Below are 21,872 nucleotides of genomic sequence, written 5' to 3'. Positions count from 1 at the left end.
GCGTCTTACGGATATTTTTTCAAAAATCCAACATTTTATACAAACAACTAGAAACTAACATTTTGTTAGTTTATTTTGTCAAATATCATAAAAACTAGTACTCCTACAAAGATAAACATAATTAACTATTTTGTAATCAATTTAACTAGCTCTAATTTGAGCGCTAGCAGACATCGGTACGTCCAATGGTTTCTGAAATAAAGTTTTTCATAAATCAAATTTATTGTCCGAACAACTACAAATCAATTTATTTTAGCAAATATCATGAAAACTACTATTTCTACGAAGGTAGAGGTTATAAACGTTTTTATAGTACATTAAACTAGCATTAATTTGAGTGCTAATAGATATCTGTACATTTGACAGCTAGAAGCAGAAATAAAATTTGTAATACCGATGTAATTAAATTGTATCAAGTAGGGAGAGAAGGACAAGGAGAGCTTTAAGCCGGAGGGCAGTGTGATGTGATGATGCAGCTTGCACATGATCGATACCCGCCCAGGCCAAAACCTTTTTGAGTCAATACAATCCCTCCTCTAGCAAACTTAAGCCTACGTGTCGTATTACTGCTAATGTTAATTAATTGAATATGATATAAAGTATCATTTATATTAATAAAATATTCCTTGTAACCTCGAAAATACTATACTACATGAACAAAAAAAAAAAAAGTAAATACCTAAATATTAAATATATTTATAAAAAAAAAATATAAATGTTCATATTATTTAAAATGTACTGCATTAACATTTATTTTTAATTAAAACTTTGCGAATATCCATTTATTATTATTTTCTTTTATCTTTGGGCCGTATATACAAAATACCAAAATAATGGAAAAATTGTTTATTTATATACAACAGGCCAGTGGTGGACAAAAAACAATTATAATTAAGTAGATACTAACACAAAAAAAAAAAACAGTCAGATCATCTCAATTTTCAGAAAGTCAAAAAAATTTTTTTATCATATATTCATTCCATAAGTTTTGCTATATAAGGAAGATAATCCGGGTGCGGTAAAAACAAATTCAAATAGCAATTAATTAAGTAAGCAATTCAATGTTTGCCAACGCTTCGCCCCACTTTGCAGGGATTCATCAGGACTTAAACAAATACAAACAACTAAAATAAAGTAAGAATGTAGGAGAATAGAGAACATGAAATAACAGTAAACTAAGGTGTGGCTAGATATCATTTAAAACATGTGAAACTTTATATAAAATAAACAAAGAACACTAAAGAAAATATAAATAAAATTTATAAACAAACAAGAATTACAAAAAGTACAAATATTTTTAATTTGGGTTTTTTTGTTTTGTTTTTTTTACCCTACACGGACCATTTTCACTATATATAACACACGGTCAATAAATGATAAGTTTTTTAATAATTAAATTAAAGTAAATTAATGAAATTTCTCCCGTTTATACTGCTAAGCATATATTTTGTTTTCTCCAAAGGAAATAAATTTGTTTTTGTTAACTACACAATTAAACTAAATTTGACCAAATTGAACGGAAACAAGTCACAGGGCAATCGAACTGAAAAAAAAAATAGGTCGAAAATTAAATTTAAAAAAAAAATCACAAATAAAACTATGTACATGTACTGAATATTTCGACCAATATTAAGGGGCTTCTATTTTATGCCAAGATAGTTCCTAAAACATTTGTTAACACCGAGGTATTATTATACATGTTAAAGAAGCAGTTTTTTCATAATCAGTTCATAGGTGGCTTCGCTCATAGCTTCCAAGTTATTAAGAAAGTTAGGATCTACCATAAAAGGTTAAATTAATATGTTTTTCTCTTTCTAATTTACATAGTTTAGCACCTGTACTCAAGAAACCCATCGAGTTTTGCAACAGATTTTGTACTTTTTTCTTTCTTTTTTTTCGGCGAAGACTCCCATTGGAGTCCTATACTACTACCTAACCATGGTTGGGGGTCAAAGTTTTTAATTTTGTGAGACCGCCACTCAATGATAAAAGTCAACGCCTCAGGCCGGATTCGAACCGGCACCGCCAATAGATATCAAATTGTTAAGACTGTGTCCTAACCATTGAGCTACGGGTGGCCTTTGAGAGATTTTGCACTTAATTGAATTCATAATAGTTGCTATGGATACAAAAAAAAAATACACTTGACTAACATCGATAACGGCCCGATAACAAAGGAAAGTACATTTTAGGATTTTTAATATAACGAGTTTCGACGCATCATGTTATAAACTGAATTAAACAGTCAGTTATGTGCTATATGACTAATTAGATCATTACATCTTGGCTATAAGCGTTACTTCTAGGCCGCCAACAACCGTTTACCATGAGGACACTCCAACAATATATTCAAAGTCTTATAGACCGAATTGACAACATGAAAGCAACTGGGAATATGCTTTGTCCTGTGTACTTGGAGGTACATATCCAAAGAATATGGCAGAAAAGAAATGAAGTTGAAACTGTCAAAGGAAAGGAAAGTCATAACTGAATATATAATATTGGTAGCGTTAACCTCAGCTGTTTAAATTTCTCACCGTCTCTGTATAAATAGTTTGTTGTTCCTTATGTCATTGATAATGATTCTATGGAGAAGCTACTGGATAACTCAGAGTTAGTCTTGTGCGAAGAATGCTATCAGAAATTTTCTTATAGGTATTAGGAAAAATAAGCATTGTATATAATTAATTTCCATATTTTATAAGGTTTAACTGTATGCAGAGCTGTCTTGAACCAACTGGGAGATCCTAGAAGTTTAAGATAAAGCTCCCTTCAAATTATTTTCTAAACAGCTTTAGATTATAAATAATATGTTTAGTTAAATCATTGATTTATTCAATTTTTAAAAGAACAAACAAAAATAATTAAAACGAAAAATTTAATATTTATAGTACGTACTTTTCTCTTCTTTTTTGATCAACAAAAGCATAAATTGCCTCTTAAAAGTATATTTCTATCAGTATCAACATCAGCAGGTAATTGCTCAATCTTTCTAGAAGCAATCGTACTCCCATTTCTTAGTTCATTCTTGATCTGTTTTAATGGGCCTGTGGGGTTAAGCTACTGAAAGAACAGTTGTTTTCCTATTTTATGAAAAGTACTATAACTTCTAAAAACAAGCAGCTAGATTATGAATACTACACTAACAGCTAAAAAAACTAGTAACAGACTGTTTTATTGCGTGAAAAATGGCAAAAATTGGTCTCTTCCTGCTATACTAGTAATACTATCGATCATGAGAGTTAGAGCGTTCACAGATCGCGGAATCCGATGCGCGTTAGTGTAAAGATGGCACTGTATCATTATTAATGCCATAAGTTCAGTTCAATGTCACTACGTTACAAGCCCTTTGTGTAACTATGTAAATATTTCCTTGTAACACATATATAAGGATTCTATAAAAATGTACCTAAAGCTTCAGAACAAGACGAGGAATCGAGAGAACATAGAGGTCACAAAAGTTAATATGCAAAATTTGGGTATATCAAAGAGGCATGGAAGAGTGCGTGCCTGCAGGTGAGCAACGGAAACAGACTATTTACTAAACATTTCGTGATTCGCATACTGAAGAACCGAAACCCATTCGCACGCGACGAGTACATACAATATAAATACGTAATAATTCCTTGCATTAAATGTATGAAAATACATTTTCAAAATGTGGTATAAATAGTTAGATTAATATGAGGAAAGAATAGTCGGGGGTGCATGTCAGCAAAAATACAAAAATAAACGAAACTTATTTATTTGTGCCGACGTTTCGAACTCAATTCCAGGCCTTCTTCATCAGGGGACTCAGACGAAGATTCCGTTAAAACCCCAAGGATGAAACCCAAATAGTTATAGAAGGAATAGAAAATCTGCAAATAATTTTGAAAATCAGTTTCTATCCCGGAAAAGGCCTCTCGTCCACTAGGAGCGGAAAGTAGCGAATTGCGAAGCAACTAATTTGTGCGAGCGCCGTTCGTGCGAATCTCTATCGTCAATTGCCTCAGCATTCCTCCGGATTCGTAGTAGATATGTAACTCGTAATAATTCCTTGCATTAAATGTATGAAAATATATTTTCAAAATGTGGGATAAATAGTTAGATTAATATGAGGAAAGAATAGTCGGGGGTGCATGTTAGCAAAAATACAAAAATAAACGAAACTTATTTATTTGTGCCGACGTTTCGAACTCAATTCCAGGCCTTCTTCATCAGGGGACTCAGACGAAGATTCCGTTAAAACCCCAAGGATGAAACCCAAATAGTTATAGAAGGAATAGAAAATCTGCAAATAATTTTGAAAATCAGTTTCTATCCCGGAAAAGGCCTCTCGTCCACTAGGAGCGGAAAGTAGCGAATTGCGAAGCAACTAATTTGTGCGAGCGCCGTTCGTGCGAATCTCTATCGTCAATTGCCTCAGCATTCCTCCGGATTCGTAGTAGATATGTAACTCGTAATAATTCCTTGCATTAAATGTATGAAAATATATTTTCAAAATGTGGGATAAATAGTTAGATTAATATGAGGAAAGAATAGTCGGGGGTGCATGTTAGCAAAAATACAAAAATAAACGAAACTTATTTATTTGTGCCGACGTTTCGAACTCAATTCCAGGCCTTCTTCATCAGGGGACTCAGACGAAGATTCCGTTAAAAGTGATCTTAACTTAAATTTCAGACTAAGTTAAAGTTAAAACTGACTTTTAATGGAATCTTCGTTTGAGTCCCCTGATGAAGGCTTGAAATTCAGGTCGAAACGTCGGCACAAATAAGCTTTGTGTATTTGCTGACTGCATCCCCGACCATCTTCTTCTAATTTAGTACATTTTTTTTTAATAATTAAAAAAATCTGGTGCAGTGTGCATCGGATAACATTCACTTACCACAATACTCATGTTCTTAAGTTGTGTGTAGATTAGTGGACTCTTTTTGAAGTTATCGCTATTATGGTAATTTAAAAAAAAAAAAAAACTGAAAAATAGAAGAGGTAAAAATTTTTGCAATAAAAATTCGTGGTTAAGGATTCCTCGAGGTGGGAAACGAATATAAATTTTGTTCCAGTTAAAATTACAACAGTTTAACAAAATATTTTTTTTTATTTTATTTATTTTATTACTGTATCAAAATACATCAAGTATATTTGATCATAATGACATAATGATAATGATATGATACAGCATGTAGAGAAACTACCCAGTAGTAGAACTCTAAAAACATTTTACAATAGAAGGTCACGAGACCATCTTCTTTTCAGGCGCCTCGGAGGATTGCCAGGAATGGAAGAGGAAGCAAGGTTAGAAACTAGTGGGTTTGGGTGGTTAGGGAGTTTATAATGGAAGGAATGATATCGGGTTCGGGCTAGATCCGTTACATAAGGAACATTTAGGTCTTTATGGATGGTTTTATTAGTAACAAAATAAGGAGCATTGAGGATTTTGGATTGTAAGGATTGGATACGAGAGGAATTCGAAGGTTTAGTGGAGCCCCAAAGCTCAACTCCGTACGTCCAAATGGGCCTTATTGTTGTCATGTGGATCTGTCTTCTGTAATGAGTTGGAAGTTTAGACCGTTTGTCTAGTAAGTGCTGTAATAGTCTGAATCTGCGTGCAGTTTCCTGTCGTTTCAGTCTTGTGTGAGGATTCCAACAAAATATAGCAGAGTCATAATGCATTCGGGAAAGATCGGATAGTCTTGACTATTTATATATTGAATTTCTACTTTCTCTTTTAGTTATTCATAAAATTCTTTAATACGTTGTATTTATCTATTGTTAATTATTGCTTACAATATATTCCATACATAAGTGAAAGTAAGAATTATTACGAAATGATTGGGAAGAGGGCGTGGTCAGGAGTAAAGAACACTAATCAGTAATACTTTTTTATCCTCTCAACGTTTCGACCTGAATTTTAGGCCTTCTTCAAGACTAAGTACAAAAAAGATAACAACCGTGTAAGTCAATAAACTTGACATTACCATTAATAAAATCGATAACACCATCCGCCATAAATAATATTGTTTATAATCGGCCTTAAAGAACTGAAATTCGGGCCGAAACGTGGGCGCAATCAAAAAAGTATTGTTTATAAACGTTGTCCAATCCTAACCAAATCTTCCCTCCAACCCAATCATTTTCTTCCCATATCAATACATTTACCGAAAGGAATTATTACATGAGTAATCTATTTCGATCAATATGGTGGAAGGAGAAATTGGATAGGAGACTTGTAATGAAAGGAAAATAAGATGCCTAAAGGTCAAAACCTTTATCGATATAAGTTTGACACACTTCGGTCTGCAGGATATCGAAGAGGAGATAATGTTTCAGAATATGGCTCATAGTTTTATATACCATCACTAAGAAAATCATCAAAATAAAATATCTTTTATACGTATGTCATATGTAGTTATTGTTTTATCCAATTATCTTGTTTTTCATTATAGTATAGATATTTTCGGACCAGTAACAAATAAAACGATGTGCAAGTTTTCTATTTAAAAAAAAAAACGTTCTTTGGTATGTGATGCATTTATTTTATTTATATATTTATTTGGCACCCCTTATATACAACAAAAATCAACATTATTGGCATCAGTAATTTTTACATACATAGCTATAACATGATGCCGATGATATTTACATAAACAAAATAATCCTGTGTAATATTGTTATTTCAATCTATATTTAAAAATATTTCTCAATATTTATTGAATTTAACAAATATAAATCAACTTGTTGTTATGGATTATTAAGACCACTAATAACTAATCCAAACGATCAGGAAAAAAAAATTACGCCTTTAAATTTGAAGTTTTACGTTTCAAGATACTGAGTATTCAAAAATCGGTCAGTTTGCCATCCGCAACTTTTCTCAGAAACTCTTCAAGTCAATATTTTTTAGATTTGGCACCGCAGTCACTCGTCACCAATCCTTGTAACTCGGTATTACCATCCACCAGTTTGTTTCAAAATGGCGGCCGATTAGAGATTAATTTGTTCGTATCTCTATCATTAATGAAGCTAGAGAAAAACATGAAGTGTTCAGAAATCATTACTCCAAAGCCTTAAAGTGACACAACCCGAGACTTTTCTCAGAAATTACTAGCCAAAGAAAGAAAAAAATAAATTAAAACAAAAAAATTTCAATTTTTTTTACTTGCACTTACTTATGTATGGAATATACAGTAAGGGAAGGTATTGCGAACGTAAAAAAATTATAATTTGAGATTTCGACAGAAATACATGTTCGAGGTCCCCCGAGTCCAAAAAACGTAGACACGCAAAACGGTCAGTTTGTTTGTGAACAGCCTAACTCAAAAAGAAGAAGTTAAAAATTTAAAGTCCATATTTAAGTCCGATATATGCCTTGGATGTGGTAGATACTTTTCGGGCGATAGATATTTTACATCTAATTTCAAATAATGTTTTTACACTTGGTTAAATACTCTATAAAGTCATTTTTAATGATTATCTTTGTAGGAATAGCAGTTTCCATGATATTTGTCAAAATAAATTAACAAAATGTTGATTTCTCATTCCAATGTTTATTCGGAAACTTTTTTTTTTTAAGCTGGCTTATTTCAGAAACCAATGAACGAAGAGGTTCTATTATGGCTAAACCTTTAGACGATTTATACTATTTTGAAAAAAGGCTCTAACGACTTTGATTAAACTCGGTGCGTCAATGTACAATTGAATTATCTTGAATTATTGCACTGACTAGTGCAATAGTAACTTGTACTTTAGTACTTTTTAACTCCTGTAATAGTACTAATAGATATCCCTATTATAAAAACAATAATTATTAGTGTAATTACCATGGTGTTTTTAGTAGTTTTCTAGTAGCTTTCATTATGAAACAGGGCCCAGAACTTTCTTAATTCCCTTGCAGCTTCGCTTAGTTAAACTGCTGTATTTTTGGAAAGAACAAAACTTACATTCATCATTCATTCCCACCTTTAGAAACATTAAAATTTGAATTTTTGTAGCAACAGAGAATTTTTTTTTTAAATTGTTCATAATTTTCGCTATTCTTATTGTTTTTTTTTAAATCACAAAAATAGCGATAACTTCAACAGGAGCCCACCAATTCACACAAAACTTGGGGACGCACGTAGGATGGTAAGTGAAAAGTGATTGCGCGCATTGCACTTAATTATTTTTATTTATATTCTTAGGCAAACATCAATACTCCAGAAATCACCGACGCTATCTGTTCATTCTAAAAAAAATGTACATTTATAATTTAATTTTAGAAATAAAGAACAAACATGAAATTTACTAGAATCTGTTTAATATGATTCATGATTACTGTAATTAATGTTATGGTATGCAGAAGTTTTAACAAAGAAAACTAGGACACTAATTAAAAATTGAACAGTAAATTATTACAAAGAACAACAGAAAAAGAAACAAACCAAAATGTAATTAAGTTAATTGATGGTAATTGCCCACTTGATGTATCCACAGAGATAAATTGAGGCATCAACCAATTAACTAGGAACAAGGAAACAATTGATTGTTGAGATACAAAGCAACACTTCATCATGTAACTCCATCAATATCGGTCACGATCGACTAATGACATGTGCATAGCCGAGAAAATTCTAAGAAACTACAAATAAAACACGTGATCTTTGCAATGACTCGGCTGACTATTAAAAGGTTTACTGTATGACCAAGAGATAGAACTGTGAAACAATTAAAGAAAACCATCACGTTAACTCGAAAACCAGAACCGGCCTTTTAGTACAACCCCAAGCTTGAAACCCAAATAGTTATAGAAGGAATAGAAAATCTGCAAATAATTTTGAAAATCAGTTTCTATCCCGCAAAAGGCCTCTCGTCCACTAGGAGGGGAAAGTTGCGAATTGCGAAGCAACTAATTCGTGCGAATCTCTATCGCCAATTGCCTCAGCATTCCTCCGGATTCGTAGTAGACGAGATGGCTCTTCGGAATGGTTATTCTGATGAAGAATTTTTCGCTTTGGAATTACCAGCTTTGATTCATCGACGTTTCAGGCACAGGTGATACGAAAAAGATGAAAACTGTGAGTAAATCATTTACGCAAAAAGAAACGAGTTCGGTGAATATTCTCAATTGCAATATGATCTTTAAATCGACGATGTCCACTACCAATGCTTTTTGTCGAATAAGAAGACATTTTAATAAGTTCTTGAGAATGTTTCTTCTGAATTAACTTTTACAGTCTATTTGTCACTCTTTTTTCGAACCCATTCGCAACTAAATCCCAGAAAAACGGGATCGGTTCGTAGTTCGCACCTGTCCGGACGAGAACTGACGAACGATAAGGGCCTAGTGGATGAGGTCCCCCACCGAGCCACGCCTTTGGATCGTTCGTGCATTTTCTTGCGAATTTATTTCGCAGCATTCCGCTTCCAGTAGACGATAGGCCTTACTAATTAGTTTATTAATTTAATAAAGTAACGAACTAGGTTTTTATTTTCACCTGTATACCTACTCTAAACATTTTGTGGGACAAGTTTTCATTTTTTGGGATGGCCACAGAAATAAAAGTAGATCCCCAGGAGGGTTCGATTCGATGCCACTCCAGTCAAGAGCCAGTATAAAGTAAATCACTTTCTCAGTTCCAACAGTATAACATCTCAAAAAAATAGTTATTTAGAGATATGTGTGTAATCTTAACAATATATATTGGTATTGGTGACTTTGGTAAGAAAGTTTCCCCCAGCAGCTCTCAATAATGTTCAGGTCTGGTGATCGGGTTGGCCAGGGTAAGATGCTGAAAGATATACTTTTTCACATTTAATGTAGCTGAACGAAATACTAATTCTGTCTTTCTATAGTATCCTATCCCAGCCCAAACCATAATACCTCCTCCTCCCTTTAGAGGCTTGCTTAAAAATATTTTTTTCTTTTAATAAATCATGAAAATAATATCGATATCCATCAGGGCCATCCAAATTAAACCGCTTTTCATCGCTGAAGATCACTTTCCCCATGTGATGTGTTCCGAAGCAAACTTCTTTCTATTGGCTTTGTGTGTTTTTGAAAAAGAGGGGGCTTTGACTTCAAGGGCTTGAAGGCGCTTTAAATTACGGGCCCTTTACAAAAGGAGTTGAACATTTCTGATGCTTGTTTGGACCCCAGCTCGTTCACAAATTTCTATCGCCGTGGCTGAAAAGTTGGATGCACGACGTTAAATGACTGGCTGTTCTCGGACCTTTATTATAGACATAGTCCTACCAGTGCTTTTCTTTTCATTACTCAGCCTAAAGAAATTTCTTATGAGATGCCTACTTCTATTCAAAGTTCGAGCGATTTTCGATATAGTCCAATTTTTATCGCGCAATGTTTGAATCACGTCCTTTTTACTCTCAGACAACACTTTTCCTCTAGGGACTACTTAATCAAATTTAATTAGACTCGCAGATTGAATTAATGAATGTAATGTTCACTAACTGTTTCTACAGCAAGATTTAGACAAGAAATGAGAGCCTGGCTGGCAAATACTTTTTAGCATGTAAATATTTTCAGTTTAGCTAATCCTTAGGCAAGAAGGATCAGGACTCATTACAGACATGCTTTTCAAAAAGTCACTGGGATTAGAACAGAATTTATTTGCATTGGCTTAAGTATTACATTATTTAATAACAAAAACTAACAATATAGGGTGGCCTATAATTTTGTCTGGGTGTTTATTTTTTCCTGTGATTCTGTATAAATCTTACACTTATATCTAAGATTACGTGCCTATCTCAAAATAACCTTTTTTTGAGATGTCACACTGTTGAACTAGGACAGCGGTATCCTAAACTGTCATAAAAAAAAAAAAAAAAAAAAAAATGAATTCTCTCTCCCCAAATTATGCCCATCGCTGGTTCGCCATGTATAATAAATCCTAAACGGTTGATTCCAATAAAAAAAGATAAGATACATTAAATTTTGCGTCGAATGTACTCATTTATGTAGATACTCCATAATGTATCATGTGATATGGTCGTATATGTACTTCAACAGATCAGTTATTGGAGCCTAAGTGTTAGGTATTTAGGAGGCATTGGAAAAACGAAAACAGTCAGTTACGTGCTATTCCTTAGTACTGGTTTTGTGCCAATTGAATAAACGCCTAGTCTAAAACTACATATAAATATATTGTTTATTATTCTAAATAAATCAATTTAAAGTAAAATATTATATTATTATGTTAAGTGTGTTACAGTCAGAATAAATTATAGTATTGTCATGTGTGTTTGGCCATAACACTAAGGCACAACCGAATTAGACGGTTTACGACCATATTGCTTGGTCTCAACTGGTTGATATTACATTATTAAATCTTTTCATATCACCGTAGTTATTGACTAGTAAACTTATTTATACATTGATGTACAAGTTGAGAATATGACTAACAAGATAAAATCTTTTTTTAGAATTTTCAATATTCATTCTATAACAATTTAGTATTGAATAAATGGTTAGTTTGAGTCTGCAATATAATTGGGTAACAGGAGATAAGAAAAATATCCATATGTATTGAGCTTCGGAATATTTGAACCGATACTACTTAATAATCCGGTAAGTATCAAAATTAGAATGGGGGAGATTTTGGATAGACATAGGGAGGTTGTCAAGGATAAAGACCTCTTGTTATTACGAGAATCGACCTTTAACCCGTGGTATGGTATGGTCTTAATTAAAACGGATGCTCCTTTCAAAAATCAGTTGGCCTATAACTAACTTTATGAGAATAATTGCCCAACTACGACTTTCCGATAAATATGCAATTACTCTAAATCTCGGTCCACACAAATATACTTTGGAACCACAGAAGCTTTGTCCAGCTTGTGATGGAACGGCCCTGGAGGATTGTTTCCATTTTTGACAAATTTCCCAGCGTATCACAAGAACCCAATCCGATACAAGCCGAAGCTAAGCAATATTAGTCGAAATCAGTTGTATGAATTTCTGTCTACCCGCAGGATTGGACCTTAAACTGTTTTTTATATATGAAACACAAAATCTGGAGCTGGAAACCTATCGTCCCATTAGGGGTTATAGTTTTTGTTGTTTTTTAATATTATTAAATATAAAGTGACGTTTTTGTTTTACTGTTTTATTCTAACGAATGTGGATAGCCCAGCTTGGGTATATTGTTTGTTATTAGTTTTTATAATCGATCTGTAACTCAACATTTTTGTAAAATTACAATTATCTATTTCATGTATTTCACAGGCTAACTCTATTTGTATGGGGGTTGTCCCATAAACAAATAAATAAATTATCACTATTATTATTAACTAATCTTGTAATCTAGTGAATGGTTGAGAGCAGAATGTAAATTTTAGTAAACTGATATATTTTTATTTTATCTCCAAGAAGCAAAATGTTAAAATTTGGCAACGAGCAATGACATTAAGAGTACTTTTTGAATACTGGTGAAATTGTCGTTAGAAAATGTGTCAATTGATAAGCTCTTTTGGAAAAATAATACGGGATATTATTGCCATGGTATTGAATAATATAGAAATATTTGTATTAATTTCAACTAAATATAGGGTCGTAAATGAGAGTTGTTTAATGAACTCAATACATCACATTTTTTTTTTTATTCTTAACAGGAAGCCCCTATAGGTTCGGTGAAGTCCTTGAGGATATGACCCATAAAATCCGTTAGGTGTTAAGGGTTCAAGTAAAAGCATAAGAATAGAACACCTGAAATCTATTCTAGTAGATGAATAGAAAGTCCTGTAATGACCAAAAATAAAATTAAAGAATTTACTATAAACATCTAGGGGAAATAAGTGATTAGAGTTATAAATGTGGTTCAACTGGTTTTTTGAATACACACATGCCCCTTTATTCTGCTTTTCTTCTCAAAGGGGTTTGTTCTGTTCTTTCCGTTATTTTGTCTGGCCTAACCGTTGCAGGAGACTTCATAAGAACTATTAACCCCGACAACAATAATTTAAAATAAAATTACAAAACAATACATTTAAATATTTTGTTTCGGATATATGAAAGTAAACCACTAGTGAGCAGATTCTTTTATGACTAAGTTCACTAAAATCAAACCTGTAATAATAAAATGTTTTCCTCTTCAAAATAGTATAGAAGAGGAAAATGGAGTTTTATAAATTGACACCGGATTGTAGAATTGCATATTTTGTTCATGTTCAGCCAAACCTCGACAGAAATTCGAATCATAAAAAAAATGTTCTTATTTTACAAGTTTTACATTGCATGAAATTGCAAGTTCTTAATGAATGATTTGCGTTTTTATTCATTTTTTTTTGTTCTAGTTTTGTCCAGTAATTGCCATGGTTGGTAGGAAATGGAGATAAATAGAAATGCCTCCATAGCAAATTTAACATTCAGTGCTTTTAGAAAACCATAAGTAGATGGAATTTTAACAGCAGATTTCAATGTTATTGTACATTTTATTCCGTTGTGTGAAACATGTTTTAAAACTAATAATGTCTGTATGATTCACAATATATGGAATAATACATAGAAATTTAATATTTCACTAAATTGAACATTTTGCACTTTTAATTTTTGAAAACATAAAATAGCATAGTATGCATTTTATAGCCTAAATTATATTATTACGATTTTAAAAGAACAAACCTGAATGCTTAAAACATGTTTCTCATATTCTATAAATATGTAGGTATGTATGCGAGTGTTTATTTATTTAATAATTTTATTCCTTATTAAATTTATAGTTCAGAATAGAAAAATAAAAGCACACCTGAAGTTCGAATTCAACGTTAAAACAAGTAACCAATGTTCCAGGATTAGTATTAATCAGTTGTCTTGGATACCTGTGTAAAACAAAATTCAAGAATAAGTTGTTATAAAAGAACGTTTTTATTGTTTTTCATTTGAATTTCTATTCCTTATTCAGCCTTTATTATTATTATTATTCTGTTAGATGTAAAAGTGGTTATGGCCAATTATTTATTTCAGTTTTAAATTCCAGTGATGAATATTTATCAAATTTTCTTTAATTCAAAAAATGTAAAAAGTTTTCCATGTATTAATATTATAAATTTAACAATAAAGTTTATTTTTGCAAGATTTGTGTGTTTTGCACGATTATGGATTTTTTTTTTTACTTTAGATTTAATGATTATATAACAAATAAAGATTTATTTTAACAAATAAACGAAGTACGCGCTAGCTAAATAAGATTTTAATTTTGGGGATGATTTTATAATATGTCCTTCATTTTTTTTAAGTGAAGTGTTTTTTCGTAATGAAATAAATAATTTGTTTATATTTTAAAATTCGTTTACAATTAATGGAAATACGAAAGAAAACAGCACGACCTCAGAAAATAGAATTTCCTGGATGTTTCACAAAACCGAAGAATTTTAGTCTTCATTGGGCCCTGGCTGCAAAACATTATCAAATATGGGGCCATTTATTTTAGTTAGTATTTTTTGATCTTCCTAAAGATAATTTCTGGGTCCGCCCTGCGCGCTATATTCAAAGTTTGTTTCTTGTAACTTTGATTAATTTTACAAAAATGAGACGTAGGAAATATATAAGCCCCTTTTACAAAAATAGAAACAAAGTATTGAAATAAAATGAAAACTTTAAGATTTTAAAAAATTGTATACCTCTAATCATTTTTTTAAAATTATTACGACTACCATTGAAATGTAAGGTGTTCATAACAATTCCTGGAATTATTTGAGCAGATAACTGATAGCTTGACTCAGGAGTGTTTCAACCGAGATAATGTCAACTGCACTAACATCATAATCGTTATTAAAAGCTTTATTATACGCATATGTCTACATTACACAGACTTTATTAAGAGTCGTTGTACATTGTAAACGCGCGTTGAAATGAATAAATTCAAAACCGCATTTCAATCAGTCCAACATTTTATGCGTTAAGAGAAATAGTTTTAAAGAGGACACTTTTGGTAAAAAAAGGAGAAGAACTAAAATCACTAGCTGAGAAATGGATCATCCAATACCTATCCGATGCGAAACGCCTATAATATTAAATTGGTTGGTTAAATGACACACCCCGCCAAATGGGGGGAGGGGGAGGAAGAGGGGGTGAGTGAGACGAAAGTACTCCAGGAATCTGTAAGGGGTCCAGAAGATCTTTCGTCTCTAGCCTCCTTCGGGTGCTGGTCGGCTTTTAGAGTATTATGAGAGAAACACAAAACATATTAATTCTACGACGTTTCCAACAAGTCGATTTAGATCTGACAGACATCTGTTTTAAATAGAACAATGCCACCTACTAAATCGCCAGAGAAACAATGGATTAATGGAAAGAGAAATTCAATGAGTTTTTGATAGGGAAAAAACATGACTGTATGTTTTTCATACAATACATGCGAAAATGTAATTTTTCTTTTAAATATATTTTTTAATTATTTTTCCAAAGGTTTTAACAATTTTAAATAGTTCACCATAAAAAAAATTATGTCAATAACGAAATGGACTAAAAACTGAAAAGCCTAAATTTTTCACTCAGTAATCAAAATGTTTGTAGTAAATCGCACGAAAAGTATTAGAATTTTTTAAAGTAGTATACATTGTCTAAATGTTTAGCCCTAATAGAGCCTCATTACGTTAATTTGTTTCTGAGATATATCTTATAAAAAAACATTTTTTCCAACAAAAAAAAAAAAAAAAAGAAGAAAAATCAACATTTTGTGCATTTATTTAGGCAAATATCATGGAAACTGTTATTTCTACACATATAATCTCTACAACTTCCTTAATGGAGTATTTACCTGGATGCTATTTGAGTGCTAAGAGAAATCTTCCCTAATAAATCCTGAGATACAGAAACTAGATATATCTACAAAATGTTAATTTCTCGTTAAGAGGAAAAAAAATTGTTTTTTTTTAAAACTACTTCTCATGAACGAATACACATTGAAATAAAATCGAAAAGGAAATTTTTGAGAGAGGGCACACTAGATATTTTTTATTCATTGTTTGTAGAGCAGTGTTTTTAATATACTTACTAGGGATTTTTTATTATTAATACAATTAAATTTAAAAAAAAAAAAAAAGCAAAAGTTTATTTTCAAACTCATTTTATATTCTTTTATCTCTTCTACGGATCAAACCGGAATTCCAGAATGGAGTAGGGTGACGGACCGCAATGCGGGTCATATTGTTGAGAAAATGTAACTAATACATTTTTTTTATTAATGAATGAGAAAATCACTACAAATATGAATGTTTCACTTCAAGCGATTCCACAACCTGTGCATAGTCTTGACGTAAAAAGTAAAAACAGCGTGAGTCACTATTGAGTCAGGGTATGGAGGCTGAGTCAAAGCGACCTTGTTAACAACAATTATCTTAATTTATATGCAAGTGAAAAATTCATTTCTTAATTCAACAATTCAAACATGCTTGGAAGATAAAAATGATGGATAAAGCAGAAAAACCGAAAGCTCGCGCATTCTTTAAATAAGATGAAATCAAGTTCAAACTAAACAGTAAAATTAACTTATTTTAAAGGAATATAATTTTTATATAGCACCTATCATCCACTGTGTAAAGAGATCTTAACGATAAGTTAATTATTTCAATTTAAAACTTCCAATAGAAGAAAAGAAAAGGATTCGTATACTTCCATTAAATTATAATAAGAAAAAGAGAAACCCATTGTAAACTAAAGAAATATACATTTTGAGGACACATCAAAACTATTAAATAAACATAACATTACTTAAGTAGTAAGTGATAACTCGTAAGATAAAATGAAAATGAAACAATCAACTATGCCAATTTTTTTTTATTAAAAAAAGAAAAACCAACCCACTGCTCTATAGACATCTCGCCTTAACCATAGTTTACAAGGGCACCAAAAAATAGTCCAAACAACAGATAGATAGCTTCTTTGCTTTAGTAGTGACACATCTAAAAAAACAAATTTTTTTATGATGTGAGTTTGACATATATACACTCCACAATAGTAGACTAAGGTTGCTTTGTTACAACCCTTTTTTAAGGGTTAAGGGGGGACAGGGCCAAAAGGCTTTGGGACTGTCTGAAGGATTGTTAAAGAAAGTAACCCAAGTCTACATTACTCTTTTTAAAAATCAAAAATTTTTTGTTAGATGTGCTACTATTACAGCAAATCAGCGATATCTTGAATAATGTGATTTTCAAAGAATTGCTTGAGTGACCAACAAAGTTCTGGGAACGAAAGAACCAAATGTTTTCCTTTCAAATTTTAAACAAATGTAGAAAATAAAATCAATATTTTATTTTTACACTCCCAATTTTTCAATAGACATAATAAAGAGTCAGTAGAGTTAGACCAGTTTCATTTTTTGCACAGTACGAATGTATACAAATGTTAAAAGTAAAAAAGAAAAGAAAAAATAGAAGAAAAACGAATTAAAATCATATAAATGATTCCTGACATACCTAAAAATAATACATTCAATTATAATTACTATCTTAATTGTATTGATTGAAGAGAGCTTACTGTTGGCAACACTGACTCCACCCAGTGGAAGGTTCTATTTACTTGTTCAGGCTATAACAGTTAAGAAAGTTTGTATGAAGTATAACTGAGCGTTTTTAATCATAAATAAATCAAAATTTGTTCAGGATATGGATAATCTATTACAATATGGAACAGACAGTGAAGATGAGGACGATGTGATTGGACCACCAATACCAGAGAATTATAAAACAGAGGTAATCAAAAGTAATACACCTACAGAAATAGTTGAGGATCAAGTCAAATTAAAGTCACTTAAAATTAAAGATGAAAACATTACAGAGATCAATAATGAGATAGATTCAACAGCACTAACTAACAAACAAGATGTTGAAAATAAATCCGATGATAAAATTATTGGTCCTCCCATACCACAACAGTTTCTAAATCAAAATGATGATGAAAAGAAACAGGTTGATGATACTGAAGAAGATATCATTGGTCCACTTCCTCCACCTGATATTTTAGATAACATTAGTAGAGAAATTAATGAACAAGAAAACACAAAATTGACTACAAGAAAAGAAAGTGATGATTCAGATTCTGATGATGAAGATGATGATGACGAAAATGAAGACAATAAACCTGAAGAAGAAGATCCACTTAGCCAAATCCCAATCAATGATAGTGTGTCGTTAATGCATGGATCAAAACCAGTGGTCGCAGTTGCAATAGATTCATCTGGATCAAGACTAGCAACGGGATCTGTTGACTATGATGTTCGATTTTGGGATTTCGCAGGCATGGATAGGACTATGCAAAGTTTTCGAACTCTAACGCCTTGTGGTAACAACCCAATTAAATGTCTTGATTACTCATCAACTGGTGATGCAGTGTTAGTTATATCTGGAATGTCACAGGCAAAAGTGTTGGATAGAGATGGCCATGAACTGATTGAATGCGTCAAAGGTGATCAGTATGTAACCGATATGGCTAGAACAAAAGGTCATATAGCACCTCTTACCTGTGGATGCTGGCATCCAAGAACAAGAGAAGAATTCTTAACCAGCTCTGAAGATAGCACATGTAGAATCTGGGATGTTAAAGACCAAAACAAGCATAAAGGTATAATTAAATGTAGAGCAAAGAATGGTCTTAAAACAAGTCCTACTACGTGCAGTTACAGCAGAGATGGAAATCTAATAGCTAGTGGTTGTTTAGATGGTTCAATACAAATGTGGGACCACAGAAGAATGTTCGTAAATACAGCACATTTAGTGCGAGATGCTCATGATTTTGGTTCTGAAATATCATCTATTTCATTTTCATATGCAAGTTCACTACTGGCCAGTCGAGCTGGAGATGGTACTTTAAAGTTATGGGATTTAAGAGCATTTAAAAAACCTCTTCATGTAGTAAATGACTTATTTTCGAGATACAGTTCAACCAATTGCATGTTTAGTCCGAATGACTCAGTTATAGTTACAGGAGTTTCACTATCTAAAGGAGAAAATGAAGGAAAACTATTATTTTATAACACTAAAACATTTAATCTGATAAAAGCAGAAGAAGTAACAGATTCTCATGTTATTAGGACTTTATGGCATCCTAGACTACAACAAATCTTTGTCGGTTGTGGAAACGGTATAGTAAAAGCATATTTTGGAGATAAGAGTGGAAGAGGTGCTCAGTTAGCTTCATCCAAACTGAGAAGGAAAAAGAAGCAAGTTGAAGTAATAGCAGCGCAACAGATTATCACACCACATGCATTACCAATGTTCCGCCAGGACAGGCCTAAATCATTGAGAAAACAAATGGAAAAGGATAGATTAGATCCAGTAAAATCTAGAAGGCCAGAATTACCAATAAAATCAGGACAAGGAGGAAGAGTTGCAGCTTCTGGAAGTACTTTAAGTTCTTATGTTATCAGGAATCTTGGTTTAAGCAAAAGAATTGATGATGACCAAGATCCAAGAGAAGCCATCCTTCGTTATGCAAAAGAAGCAGCAGAAAATCCTTACTGGATATCGCCAGCTTATGCAAAAACTCAACCTAAAACGATCTTTCAACCTGATGGTGATGATAAAGAAGAACCAAGTACGAAAAAAAAGAAAATTTAACATGGAATTGGTCAATGATGCATAATAAAATATATCATTGTATAACTAATAACGAGATATATCTGTATATTAAAAAAAAATGTAAATAGAATGTATATAATAAATAAATCCCAGTAAGCATTAGTGTTTTATATCCTGAACTAGTAAATAACTGCATTAGTTCAAAAAGTAACAAGGCTAAAAAAAAAGGAAAAAAATTACAAGGTGTTAAATTTAACTTTGTTATCTGGATCCTGATAAGAGCATTTTAATTCACTAAATATGACAACAAAGTGACTATAGTAATCAATTTTTTATATGATTAAACAAGAAATTCATTAATAAAAAATGAAACAGCGAGACATCCTCAAACAAACAAGAAATTTTCAAAATAATATAAAAGAATAGTTTATCTCTAAATTGAATTATTTACACATTAACAATCATTAATATTAAATTCAAAATAGTATTCATATAATAATGAAACAGGAATTTAAGTGTAACCAACATATGTGTAAACAATGCAATAAAACATAAATAGTATCTATTTGATGGTATAAAGAGAAACCCCTTCATTGCATTAGTTTACTGAGGAGAGTTTGTAGAACTATATTTAGACAAACAATGATAGATTAACACCACAGTATTAATACATAACCAATTCATTTTTCTTGATTTAGATGTTAAGCAGCTTTAAGGTTAGGTTGCAACAGTTATACTTTTCATAAAAGGTTTATAAATGAGGCTTTTTAAGATAACAAACATTGATCAAAACGTAAGTTAACGTTATTGAGAAAAACTGAAGCAATTCTTTGGGGTCTATTCCTAATAGAATATCCAATACAGATATTCGCTTTCATAGCACGTATCGGAAAGTTTTCCCTTAAAGTTAGTTTTGTTTTAACAGTCTATTGTTTATTACGTAAAAATATTAACTTACTTTGACCAACGAGAGCCTTCAGCGCCATTTTCACTCGTTTGTGTCAAGTGTCAAACTGGTCTGATCTATCCCTATCACTCCTGTGTCAGAACACTACTCAATTGTGGTAATCACTTGTTACACTTACCATAACTGAATGTTTGTTTCGTTTTAATGTTGTCAGGGGAGGAAAATAAATTTAAAAATATTATTAGTTAGTAAAAATAAGAATTGTATCAATTACTTTATTCATTTATAACGTATATGAGAAAAAATTTAAACAATAAATTTCGTACTTGATCTAAATGATTACTTGCACTATATTGTTAACTTTGAACACAGAATTATTCATGAAAAATAAGAGTTTGTCATCAATTTAAATTTAAAACTTAAATCAAAGATTTACTCTAAGAACATGAAGGAGGGGGGGGGGGTTAAGGCGATAAACATTCTACTGCAGTTATAACCAACTCTAATTCCGGGGTATTATTTAAATTCATCATTGAATCATGAACACTAGGGATTGGCTATGAATATAAAGTTAATACAGTTCGGCAAAATGATAGTCAGAGAACAGGGCTTTAAATTGTTACTTTGACTATAATACTTAATTAAAAATACCGAATTCATGATTATATAAATGGATATACTTGAAAGTTAAACATATTTTTTAAACTCTTATCTAGAAATTAAAATTTAAGCAACTTAAATTTAATTATTGATAGCTCATTGTACACACTAGATACAATTTTCTCTCTTCAGGACATTTTGTGAAAAAAGAGATCAGCTATGGAGTACTAATGAATAACTGCTATATTGCATAATGTGGGTATAGCTTCAATGTTAAGTCTTTAGAGGAATTAGCCTCAAATTAATCTGAATACTTTCCAACTTTAGTTTCTGCACCATTTACACATATTTAAGAAGTCAAATTTAACAACTTAAATGTGAATGAACTTATTCTTAAAAGTAAACTACCTACTTACTCACTGTAGGTTCAGCATTAATCTATTGAATGGGGAAGTTTTACTTCTCATTACAAACCTAGGTTATAAATTATTTCTTTAATTAAATCCACAATCAGTGAATGATTAAGTTTTAATTTAATATTCTAAGGATTCTTTAGGAAATTAGCTGAAGATCATAGAATAATCAGTTATGAAATAAGTATTCTTAAACAAATTAAAAAAATTCTTACACATAAAGTCCACATTGGTTTGATCTGATGTTTATTTATACTTCAAATCATTTTTATTTAACGAAAAACTGCAGGACATATTTAAATGTGGATAGTAAACATATCAAAAATTTATTTTTATCAAAGCCTTAATAGTAAAGGTGTAATGGGTGGCCAAAAACAAACACATTATAGAAAATACAATAATTACAATGATAGGATATTACCTTTTATTTGCAGATGTGATGCTCAAGAAACAGTGGT

The 21,872-nt window shown here is 31.6% G+C and overlaps 2 protein-coding genes across 4 annotated transcripts in view; one reads left to right on the top strand and one right to left on the bottom strand.

Moving 5' to 3' along the window:
- Window positions 1-20,591, bottom strand: part of Rop (Syntaxin-binding protein Rop) — a 52,737-nt gene extending 32,146 nt beyond the window's left edge. For all 3 annotated transcript variants that reach the window (XM_014418689.2, XM_067051352.1, XM_014418690.2), the window contains exon 1: window positions 20,453-20,591. In XM_014418689.2, coding sequence (XP_014274175.1) covers window positions 20,453-20,480 — 28 coding nt within the window. In that variant the 5' untranslated portion in view covers window positions 20,481-20,591. The remainder of the gene's footprint in view (window positions 1-20,452) is intronic.
- Window positions 17,479-19,651, top strand: LOC106679494 (gastrulation defective protein 1 homolog). Its single transcript, XM_014418688.3, has one exon. The coding sequence runs from the start codon at window positions 17,584-17,586 to the stop codon at window positions 19,531-19,533; it is 1,950 nt and encodes a 649-aa protein (XP_014274174.1). The 5' UTR covers window positions 17,479-17,583; the 3' UTR covers window positions 19,534-19,651.
- Window positions 20,592-21,872: the final 1,281 nt, after the last annotated feature.

The sequence above is a fragment of the Halyomorpha halys genome, unplaced genomic scaffold (assembly GCF_000696795.3).
Source record: "Halyomorpha halys isolate HHAL.00 unplaced genomic scaffold, Hhal_1.1 Scaffold207.1, whole genome shotgun sequence".
Classification (NCBI taxonomy): Eukaryota; Metazoa; Arthropoda; class Insecta; order Hemiptera; family Pentatomidae; genus Halyomorpha; species Halyomorpha halys.
Note: the sequence above shows the minus strand (reverse complement) of the source record. Positions and strands in the feature narration are given on the sequence as shown.